Raw genomic sequence first — 12180 nt, 5'->3', positions numbered from 1 at the left:
CCTGCTCCCCCTCACCTGGGATTCCTGGGTGAGCCATGCTTTCCTAGGAACATTTAAATGTGCTCAGTTCTCCACTTTTTTCACGTAGGAGCTCAACAAAGGTTTGCGTGACAGCAGGAGTTTCCAAGACACACTTCCCCAGGGTAATTCGTGAATGTGGACAAAACCCCTGGACAATCTGCTCAGGAATGATCCCTTCATATGGAGTTGCACCTCATGGGTGACCTTCCCAGTGCTGTTTGCAGGCATTGGCGGATAGGGGCTGTGTGGTGAGCCCCGCCAGTTCCTCTCAAAACCCTGGAGAGGCTTGATTAACTGCATCTGTTATCTCGGTCTATTAAAGACTTCCCCATAGACCCACTCACAGGGCTCAAAACCTCAGCTTCATCTGAGCCTCTGCAGCAGCTTTTTTGCTAAGATCTTATGGGGGCAGAGGGAGGAGGTTCAAGAGCTGCTGTCTCACTCTATGGCTCTCACTGGTCTCTGTCTTTCCATCCCCCTGCTCTAGCCTTGATCAGCATCTTCTTACCTCAGTGCTTCTGATTAGTTGTCCTGGATCCTGCCAAACCACTTATTCTCAGGCTCATGTCCCTAAATCAGAATTCCAAGTGCATATCCAGTCTTCCATCAGAGACCCTCCTTTGTGCCACCCTGGTAACTACTTGGCTGAGTAAAATCTTTTCCTTTGAAACTTGGGGTTCTCTAACTTTTCCAACCTTATGTCTTCCCTATCCCTACTTCATTGGCCTACCTGAGGCCCTCACGGAAGGATGTTGCTCCTGCTTATTTTCACTACCCTGGTAGCACCTTGGATATGGATGGATCTTAGTGAATGTTTCCATTAAATTGACTTGATGTGACAGCCATGACAAGGAGCAAGTCCCCCCTGCCCCCCATTCCCAGTGCTGGGGATAAATGCAGGCAAGCACTCTGAGCTACATCCCCAGCGCCAAGAACAAGATTCTTAAGCAGACCGCTGAGCAAATGGCTGGACCACAACCCTCAAAGCAGGGACCAGGCCGTTTGCAACAGGATGGTAAAGGAGGACCACAACTACTGCAGGATTCTGCTGAGTGGATTATTGTGTTGTTGTTGTTTTTTTCTGAATTTACTGTAATTTCTCCAGCTCAGTGGCCTCCTCCCCTACACCAAGCTTGTCCAAGCACATGGAATTCTACATTTTGGACTTTAACAACTTGCCCTTGACATCAAGGCTATTTACCCCTGTTCCTCTTTGGATCGCCATGCCCTGGGCTTTGGCATCTCTCAGAACTGCTCTACCTTTTTAATCTCAAAGCCAGACATCAAAGATTTGGCCACAGCTTCCATTATTCACTATGACTGGCTAATGCAGTTCATTTCTTTTTTTGTCCTTCCTACTTCTACCTGTCTTTACCTCTTCCTTAATCAGCCCAGTATCATGGTCAGTCACTTCAGCCTCAGTTTGATTATCATGTTTGATTTCTTTGCTCCGTTGATATCACCTCTACTTCAGGGCTACTGGGGAAATTCTCAGTGCACACCTACCGATGCTACTATAGTTTCTGCCCTTTCTATCAACTCATTTCCAAGGGGAAACCAATGTCACCTTCACTTCTAGGTCCTGTCCTCTTTCATTATGATAACCACGGCCAAGTGTCTGGCATTGCTGACCCCTCTTCCACCCTGACCCACTGAGGGTGGTATGTCAGTACCTGTACACATGATAGCCACTGGACACATGTGGTTACTTAAATGAAAAATACATAAAAATCACTACATCTGGCTCACATAAGCCATTCTTCAGGCACTCAATAGCCACATGTGGCTAGAAAGTTATATTAGACAGTGCTGGTCACTCCCAAATTGCTCCTCATCTTTCTGTCTCAATAAATCCCCATTCACAGCATCATCTAAGCCATTTCTTAGGACTTGTCACTGTGGGTGCCTCTCTCCCACATACTCGGTTCTTACATTTGGAAGGGAGATTGGTTCCAAAGCCCCCATGGATAGCAAAATCTGTAGATTCTCAAGTCCCTTATATAAATGGCCTAGTATTTAAATAAAGCCTGTATACATCCTCCTGCATACTGTAAATTATCTCTGGATTACCTATAATACCTGACACAATGTAAATGCTGTGCCAATAGTTGTTGTTCTGTATTGCTTAGGGGAAAATGATCTGTATGCACATGTTTAGTACAGATTCAATTTCTTTAAAAAGCTTACAGTGACTGAACATGGAACTTGCAGATATGGAGGGTCATCTGTACTTCTGTTCAGAGAATAAGCCTCATTAATATTTCTCAATGCCACCCACCTTTCCCCACAAGCCTCCCTCAGCTAGTCTATTACACCAGCACCTGATTACTTAGTCTCCACTTGGCCTTTCTCATCAAGTTTTAAGTCACCACCATCTCTAATCTCTGCCCTCAACATTGGGCTTTCTTCAGCCTCCAAACATGCCATATCCTTGCTCACCCCCAGGGCCTTCATTGAAAGCATCCTCTCCCCACTACCAGCTCATTTGCATAACTTTTAGGGTGGACATCACATCCTTTCCAAACCCATTGCCTGCATCCCAAGGCAAAGTTATGTGGCCTTTCCATGTGTGCCTGTCGTGTCAGTGCCAACTCCATTATGGATCTTGTTACTTCTGACTGTGATGTCCCCACTGTATCCCCATTACCCATGAGGGGCCAGCATAAAGGTTGGCAATGGCATGGAATCTGATTTATTCCATTGGCCTTTCATTAATAATAATGGTGGTTAATCTTATTGGGTGCTACAAGAAATGAAATTAGGCCAAATGCCAAGACTTCTTGGCTAAGCCACTTTTAATTAAAGATGAAACTGTGTCATATCCTTTTGAAGCAGGGTTTTCCAAACTGATTTGTGACCCATAATGAACAATAAAATCAATATAGTGGGTCATGACCAACATTTTAAAAGTGTGAACTAGAATAGAAAATATCAGAATGTGTCTTACATATTGAAGGTATTTTTTGATGTAATTTTTGTTTCAGCTGCATCTATGCATATGCGTACTGGGCCGTAATGCAAAACTTATCTTGGGATTATGGTTGCAGAAGTTGAAAAACCTTCTAGGAAATGCCTAGTTGATTATTCCTGGAGCAGATACACAATGGTGAGATTGCTTTAGAGCAGCACAGGATGGTCTTAACAGTACCACATTGTACATACCTAATCATTGAGTTTTGTCTTCACTTGTCCTATGATTTTCATTAACTTTCATGCATTTTCTTTTCATTTTGTGTTATCAAAATTATTCTGAAAGATATGTTGAGTCCTTAGCATCTACACACAGGGTAGGTTCCCCTTTTTCCTACCAGCCTGGGAGAGAGGACTCTTAAGGGCAAGGCTATGATAATTTACCTAGGGATGATCCAGGACCTTAGAATACAGCGTGTGCTCAATAAATGTTAGTTTGTTGTTGAATGTCTGTGGAATGGTTTCACCATTTTCAGAAGTGAGGGTCTCTAACCTGCTGGTATTATATATCTATCACCCACTCTTGTGGCTAGATAGGCAAATAAAAAAGAAAATCAGTAGAGCTTTGTGTCATGGTAGAGTTTTGCAAGCTACTTGAACTTCCCAGAAAAGGCCCAAATGTTTTGGTCTGAATTAGTGCTGAACTTTATCTGGGGTATCTTCATATCTATAAGATTTCTATTCTCCATGCAAAAGAAATAAGACAAAGATGACATTTGACAATGGTGGAGGAGTCTGAGGCCTTGTCCCAGGCATGCCAGCAATGATGATGACACTGGTTATTTTCTACAGACAACAAAGGGAAGAGAGGAGGTCCATATGCTGTGTATTTGGCATTGACCAGGGAGGACTTTATATTTTTAATAGATTTAAGAATGATTTTTTTCTTCTCCCAAATATCATATAGGAGTTAGTCTCATTATAAAAGCAATATATATTCAAAAATTTAAGACAAATTTAGAAAATATATATAATCTTATTACCCAGAAGATACTGTTTTCATGTCTCATACTTTGTAGAGTGTGCATCATAGACCTCTTTTTATCCCTTCCATATATCATGTGCCCTTTCTAAGTCTATATATAGTTTTCTTTTCCAAATCTTAAAGGGGAACATGAATCCCACTGGGATTATAAACCAAAACTGGTTTTATTAATTCCCTGCTGTTGGACATTTAGGTTGCTGCCAACTTTCCTCTGTTACAAACATTTTTATACACATTTCTCTAGGTCTTTGTGCTAATCCACGACTGAACAGTTGGAATGAGGAATCAATCGTTTACTCAGTACATTTCCCCTTCTCCCCTCAGTTGCCATTAAAGTTCATTTAAAAAGACTACTGCCCTATCATCAAGGAAAAAATAATTACCTCGATCTTGTTCTTGACAAAGGGATGTTTATAAAGCAACAGTGTGGTCTAACAAGATAAGGGCAGGCACTGCTGGGAGGTGGGTACTAGGCCGATTGGCCTAGCTCCCCCCAGCCGTGCATAGTTCTCTGGGTCAATCACAAGCTCTTGTCTTGTTCATTTGTATTGAGGGAGCTAGACTTGATATTTCTTCTATCCAGACCAAATCTTGGAACACAGACCCTATAGCTCCACAGTTGCATTTGCCTCATGCCAGAAACCCAAAGTAAATAAACCAAATCAGTTGGGGAACATTTAAAGGATGCAAAGTTTCCATATGCTAGGTGTTGGGGGGCTTTACTCTCTCCCCTGGCTGGCAGCCCCATGAACGAAGCATTTCACAAGTTGTTCATAACCTGTTTAATGAGGGTGCCAATTTGTGACATCAAATCTTTCTCCCCTTTGGTGACATTGCTTTTCCACCTCATGCCAATTAGAATTCAGGGTGGCATAAAGACAAGTTGGTAGACGTGGAAACTCTGACACCCAGGGATTGCCTAAGTTTAAACTGGGAGCAAAAATTTCAGTTTGTTTATTAATAATTAAACATTATAGAACTAAGGAAAAACTCAGGAAATGGGGCAATTTCACTGATATTTACTCACCTGGTAATAAGCATCCAATTTCTTACTGAGGGAAGAGAGAGAGAATACATACCCAACAAACGGAGGAGGAGAAAAAGAACTCCTAGGGCGTAGGACTTGAGTTCAGGGCTGACTGTCCTACATAAAAAGAGATGAAGAGGGAGAAAAATGTTCTTATCACTCCTCCTTAATTACCAAGCCCACAGTCATTTGTTGCTGCTGCCCATCACACCCCTTCTTTAGACAATTATTAATCACTTTTTTTTATTCCCTGCCTAAATTCTAAAAAATGACTGCAACAGCTAAGTTTAGGAACTGAACAGTGTTTCTTTAATAATGAGCTAATCTTATCATTTCCAAGGACTGAATGTATGGTCATAAAGTCTAACATTAGAGAGATTTAACCTTTGTTGAGGGGAGAAGCAACTTGAGTTGATACAAGATACACATGTGGAAAACAATGGAGAAAAAATAATTCTTTATGCTTTACAAACCAGCTAGGACCATGAACACCTTTGTTATTCTATCAGACTAGAATATTTTGATATCCCAGATGGACCCTCATTTGAGAAATAATGCATCTATATCACGTCAGTACCTTTTAACTTGGGAAGGACCTTCCAATAATCACCGTCCTGTTTTTTTTTTTTTTTTTTTTTTTAATTCAATCTTTCTGGCTTTGGTTTACCCAGAATAGTCCCTTTGAACAATCTTCTTACACATTTTCTAGAACATTCTCAGTAAAATATTTTAAGGAGATGAATGACAGTGGAGTTTTGGAAGTGATGACTGATTCTAGATGGATGGAGCTGCACAACCAATAACACAATCTCTTTTGTGTTCATTCAGTACATGCCTTCTCCCCATGAAGTCAAGGATGATTTGCATCTTGCTCATCACTGTGACCTCATCCTAGCTCTGTGTCTAGCACATGGCATGTGCTGGGTGAGTATGTAAGTTGGTGGATGGCTGTGCAGATGTCTTCAACTTATGACCTCAGTTAGCCCTACTATGGCTTGGTGGTCACCATCATGACTCTATAGGGGATGGAGAGGGAAGCACATGATTTTGGCTCTTGAAGGATTTGGCTAGGCAGAGTTGTCCAGTGTGGATGGAAGACCCATGCAGTGCAAGGACAGCCTAATAGCTGGTTTTGTAGAAAATAAAGGTTAGGGACAAAGTTACCAACAGGACATCTAGTACACAGGATGTTTAACTTGCCTATGGACTGAGTGGGTCATTCATCCAACAATCTAATAGCATCCATCTAATGACCTACTATTTGGGTTGGGCCTCAGGTGTACATGTCTCTGGGTTCTTGGCATGATAGGCCAAAAGTGACTATTAACCAAGAAAAACTACACATGTGCTATAGACTGACTGTTTTTCCCCATTTTCATTCTTTCAAACGTAATCCTCAAGGTTATAATGGAGTCTTCAAGAGGTGATTAGTCCTGAGGGTGGAAACTTTATAAATGGGATTAATGCCCTTATAGAATAGATACCCCAGAGAGATCCCCTGTCCCTTTTGCCATGTTAGGACACAGAATTTGTCACTTGTGAACTAGGAAGTAGGTCCTTACCAGTTAATCTACAGGTGCCTTGATCTTGAACTCCCTAGTCTTCCATAACTGTGAGAAATAAGTTTCTATTGTTTATAAACTATCATACTCTCCACAGTGTTTTGTTATAGAAACCTGGGAAAAACAAAGTGGTTTTTATAATCTTTTTCCCCATTTCTAATATGTTCAGGGAAAACTAAAAATGTGTGATTGTTGGGGAAATACATACTTTTTTAAATTATAAAGAATATGGTATAGGTAAGTAATCCCAAGGCAGTGGGACATGAATTTCTGGCTGATTAAGGCAGACAGCCATACAGTGTCGATGAGGAGATCAGTGTCTCTCTGGACAGAACGCCTACTCTTTTAAATACGTTACAAAATCCAAGTTCCTCAATGTTATCAGCTCCATGGCTACAGTCTTAGCAGGTTCATTTGAAGGTTTAACTTGAAAGACACATAAATAAAGGCAAATTCTCCTTATCAAGAAAACATGATGGTATAATGAGCTAGAATATTTATCACTTGAAATTTGATTTCCTTTTAGCTATCATGTCACTAGGAACAAAGTGAGCAAGGCGCTAAGATCTCTCTTCATATCCTGTTGGGAAACTGGTTCCCATAAGAAATCATTTCTCATACATTTAGCTATAAAGAAATGGAGGGTTCAGTCTGTTATTGAAAGTTCCAGGCAAGCCCAGGCATGCAGCCTTAGTGTCACAACTTAATGGCTGCTTAACCACACTCTGGTACTTCTATCTGTAAAGGGGGAATGCTAACAATACAATAAAACCAAAGTCCAGGGTTGGCACCCAGGAGGGGCCCAGTATGTGTCATCTTTCTCCTTGCTCTGGGACATTATGAGCACTGTTCTCATGGGTATGCTTCTGCATGGCCTAAGAGCAAGCATTTTATTCTGGGCCAGGTAAAGGCTAAGGCACATCTGGACTGCAGCCCCGACTGCCTGCCTGGAACATCTACAGTGGCAAACTAGACTGGGAAAGTGATGGAATGAAAAACTACCTTGGCCTTTTAACATGCAGGACATGTGCCTCTAAGCATGGAGTTGAGAGGGGACAAGGCCCAGCCCAGGTCCTGGAGGCCATCTGTTGTTGATCTGTTTAAAGGGAATCAGATACTTCCTGCAAAACTCCATGAGCTGTTCATCAAGTTGAAATTTGGAAGTGATTGAGATTTCAACAGACTCTCCCTGTTTGATCAGCAGTCACTACCACCTAGCACCAGAGGCTGGGTTTTTGCAGGAAGTCATGGAGAGACAAGGGACCAGCTACTGCTACTGGAAGTGGTAAGGGTCATTTTTTTCTGCATTGTGGTGCCTTTTGTGTGTGAATATCACGATATAACTTCATGAGAATTTCTAATGAAAAATAAACTACTCATAAGGCAGCCACCCTAAACCCATGCATGAGATCTGATGGGTTTTGCCCATATGCATATTATATATAATCATCTTCCATATAGAGTTTTAAATTCAATGGTTCATTTCATAAACACTTTTCACATTCTTAAGAATTTTCATTATTCCGTCGAGTTGCAGTACCATAATTTAACTCACTATTTCAATTCAGGTATTTCTGCTATTATAGTTAACGTTGTAATAAAAGTCTCTGTATTGAGGCTTTTTTTCTTGTAGAGAGGTATTTTCTTGAGATAAATGGTGAAGTATGGGGGTAGGGTTTCTGCATAAAAGGGTCTGAATATTTTTATGGCTTCTAACTCACATTGCCATATTATTTTTTTGAAAGGACTGATGCTTTTCAATGTCACCAGCAATATGTGATTTTACTAGTTTGGCCACAGCCTTGCAAAGCACTGGGTATGAATTTTTAAAATATATTTTTTTCAAGCTTAGGAAGTATAAAATGGCAATTTGCTATTGTACCCTTGATGCTTCTGCAGTCTTAAGGCCTTGCTAATGACCTTTTAGGTAACATAAGTACTTTGTATAAATCCTCTTCTATGAAAATTCATAACAAAGACCAAAAAATGTGGTAGGCAGCACAAGATGAATGGAGAAGCCAGGCAAATCAGTTGATGAAGTACATCGACTCAGGATGCTTCCAAGTATTTCATTCTTACTTTCTTTCCAGCTCTTGGGAAGGCACTGGTTTGCTTATATAGCTGCATCCCAAAAGGTGAGTGTTCAAGTGGCATCCTTTCCTCTGATTCAGGTGGATACTAGGGTTGGGTCAGTTCACTTCTAGATTCCACACACAAAGCTAGATGACTTTTCAAATGACAAATTCACTCAGAAAATTGCTGAATGATTCACCTTTGAAGCACTTCATCTGCTCCCAGGATGGGTCCTGAGTGACAGAATTCTGGATGACTTAGTATGGTACAAAAACCCTGTTTGTACAAGAAAAGTGACTCCTTGCCTGTCATGAGCCCCTTGGCACAATTATCCCTCACATCTTTATGGCATCTGAACACAGATGGTCTTGATGGGTCACACGCTGTTGCAGGAGGAAAGCTGGACCAGTGACCACCTCACCCCATAACAGATTATAAAACAGTCTAGGGGAAGATGTCATGCCCAGGGGTGTATGGCTGATCCATGGCAGGGCTGGACATAGGGACTTGTTTAGTCTAACACCATTTTCCATTTACTCCAACACTGCTCTCTGGACAGATCAATGCAGATTCCTTTTCAGGGTCACCTGCAGAAGCTCTTCCTGGGAAGACATGTGGTCTTCTCCATTGTGCCCTGCTGTCACTTCTTACTCTGAGGTCCCTATTGATTGACTGATTGCAATTATTCCTATTGGCCTATATTCCTTGCTGCGGCCCTGTCTCATCTGGCTGTGAGACTCATATACATGAGTCCAAAAGTGTGACTCCCTCTGACCCCAGGTGCATGCCAGGTGGAGTGGGGATAGCCCATTAGCTCTCACATCCTCAGGGCTATTTCCACAGCTTACCTGATAAGGATGATGACTGAGGGTGTCTGGGCCATGGCACCAATCATGCTGCAGACGCACATCACACAGAGGAAGGTGAGGAAGGCCTCTTGGCACCCGGGACTGGGGCATTTTCCGGGAACCACGGTCGCATTCTCAGGGGGGATGGTGGTGAGGCACGCACAGCCTGTGAGATTCTGAAAAAGAAAGCATTTAGTGCCTTTTTTTTTTTTTTTTTTTTTTACCTGGGGGTATCTCCAGCTTCCGAATCCAAAGCCATCCATCAGCTAAAGCCGTCATGGCCTAATTATGCAGTCTGTGGCATTCCATTAATTAGGCCTGAATAAACGAGTCAGCTTTTTGAGGAGGCTGCAAAAACACATGCAAATAAAGGAATACTTATGGGGAGGAGAGCTGATTTTCCTGTCTCCGGTGTTTCATTTCCATTCTCAAGAATCCCTCAATAAACTGTACCATAGACGAACGTGTTCCCCCCAATACAATTAGAGAGGAAATTGCGTTTCCACAGTATGATAAAACATTACCAAATTAACATTGCAATTACTTGCCAATTTGTCTTCTCTTTTATGCGGTTATAATTATACTGAAGTGTATTAAAAGAAGTAAATCAGGTAACCCACACATTGCTGCTGGTTCAGTGCCCAGTGTGGCACTTGGAACAAAGGATGTGCGCTGTCATGCACCAGAGGAGGGAGTTGATGGAAAAGTTCTCTGGTGGCTGAGAAAGCAAAGGGGGGCTAAGAGATTCCAGGCAGCTTAGAGAGGCTCGTGGGGAGCAGAGCGGAAGCCCAATGAGATACATTTATTAATATATGATCAGAGAGAAGAAAGAAAAGCGACCGCATTCCATTTGATCTTCCTGGTGATGCTGGCCCAGCTGCCCTGTTCCCAGCACAGCCTTTGCTCACGCTCTCTTGCTCACTTGAGGAATTTCTGATGGCAAAGGGAGGAGCAAGGGCTGCAAGAGGCCAAGCTGAGTGCCAAGCCAATTAAAGTTCAATAATAATAGTGCAGAGGCCTTTAATGAATATGGAGTGAAAACAGTCATAAATGATTCATGGATTCTCTTCCCAGGACTGATCGGCCTTCCAAGCACATGCCCAGGTAAATCCTCCTGAGGGTCGGTCAAACCCTCTCTGGCTTTTATGGTTCTCCTCCTCTGTTCTTCTCCCCTACACCCATTCCTCCTCTCTTTCTAACCCCCTTCTTTCCACAGATAACGTGCAGAGAAAGTTTTTTTTTAATCCTATGAAGCTATATGTGATGACTTCAGGGGTACCTGTTCCTATATGGGGACTTTTATCTGCAGGGTAGAAATAGGGGAAGGCTTTGTGTGCTGGGGCTGCATCCTTTCTCTTAAGTGGTCTACCAGAGCAGGCATCTTTGTGTAGCTGGTCCTATCTACAGACCTGAAGAATTTATGGTGATTCCCAGGTGCTGAAGTCTTGCCCCTCTCCCTCTTTCTCTTTGCCTACAGACTTCCTAGATATTTTACAAAACCCCGTGCAGATACTACCTCTCTTTGAGAGGTCTCCTCTGGCTGAGCAGCTCCCTCCCCTTTGCATGGGACTTTCTGAGCCCAGCCCAGCCCTCTTTGTCCATCCCTAAGTATAGAGGCCTTTACCTGCCTCCCAGAGGAAATGAGAACTATGGGACAAGGAACTCCTCAGACAAGTCCCCTGTGCTTTTCAAGATTCTTTCCCCAGCTCAGTGCTGAGAAGTAGTAGAAAAAGCTCAGTAGATAGTCTTTCCTCTAACATGTGTGTCCTAAAACTTTCAGTTTTTCTCTTAAGATCAAGAACAAGATAAGGATATCCACTCTCAGCACTCTTACTCAATATGTCCTGGAAATTTGAGCCAGAGCAAGAGAGAAATAAAAAGGATATAAATAGGAAAGGAGAAAGTCAAATTATCCCTGTTTGCTACTGCTATGATTCTATACTTAGAAAACTCTAAAGATTCCACCAAAAGACTCAAAATTGGTAAATTTAGTAAACAGTAATATCCAATGTCAACTTACAAAAACCAGTAGCTAGCTAGCCCAGCATGGGAGCACACATCCAGAATCCCAGGGATTTGGGAAGCTGGGGCAGAAGCATTCAACTTCAGGGTCAGCCTCTGAAACTTAGAACCTGTCTCAATATAAAAAATAGAAAAGGGATGGGAATGTGTTTCAGTGGTAGAGTCTCCCCCTGGTTCCATCTCCAGTACCATTAAAAAAAATTCAGGAGTTTTTCTGCTCACCAATAATGAATTTGCTGAGAAAGTAATCCCATTCACAGTAGTCTTAAAAAAAAAAAAAAAAGCAAAGACCTCTATCTATAATGACAATCATAAGAAACTGAAGACACTATAAGGTGAAAGACCTCCCATGTTCATAGAATGGAAGAATTAATATTGTTAAAATGGCCTTTCAGGGCTGGGGCTGTGGCTCAGTGGTAGAGCGCTTGCCTTCAAGTGTGAGGCACTGGGTTCCATCTTCAACACCACATAAAAATAAAGATATTGTGTCTACCTACAATTAAAAAATATTTTAAAAACATGGCACTTTACCCCAAGCAATCTATAGATTCAATGCAATTCCCATCAAAATACCAATGATTTGTTTTTACGGAATGAGAAAAACATCCTATGGTTTATGCGGAAGGACAAGACTCTGAATAGCTACAGCAACATGGAACAAAAAGCAATCCT

The 12180-nt window shown here is 42.0% G+C and overlaps 1 protein-coding gene across 2 annotated transcripts in view; it reads right to left on the bottom strand.

Moving 5' to 3' along the window:
• Positions 1 to 12180, bottom strand: part of Slco3a1 (solute carrier organic anion transporter family member 3A1) — a 299077-nt gene that overhangs the window by 15235 nt on the left and 271662 nt on the right. For both annotated transcript variants that reach the window (XM_071608652.1, XM_071608651.1), the window contains exons 8-9: positions 9487 to 9662; positions 5056 to 5120 (exon numbers count right to left, since the gene is read on the bottom strand). In XM_071608652.1, coding sequence (XP_071464753.1) covers positions 5056 to 5120; positions 9487 to 9662 — 241 coding nt within the window. The remainder of the gene's footprint in view (positions 1 to 5055; positions 5121 to 9486; positions 9663 to 12180) is intronic.

The sequence above is a fragment of the Marmota flaviventris genome, chromosome 2, assembly GCF_047511675.1.
Source record: "Marmota flaviventris isolate mMarFla1 chromosome 2, mMarFla1.hap1, whole genome shotgun sequence".
In the NCBI taxonomy this organism is placed as follows: Eukaryota; Metazoa; Chordata; class Mammalia; order Rodentia; family Sciuridae; genus Marmota; species Marmota flaviventris.
The sequence above is the reverse complement of the archived record's forward strand: the minus strand, read 5'-3'. Positions and strand labels throughout refer to the sequence as shown.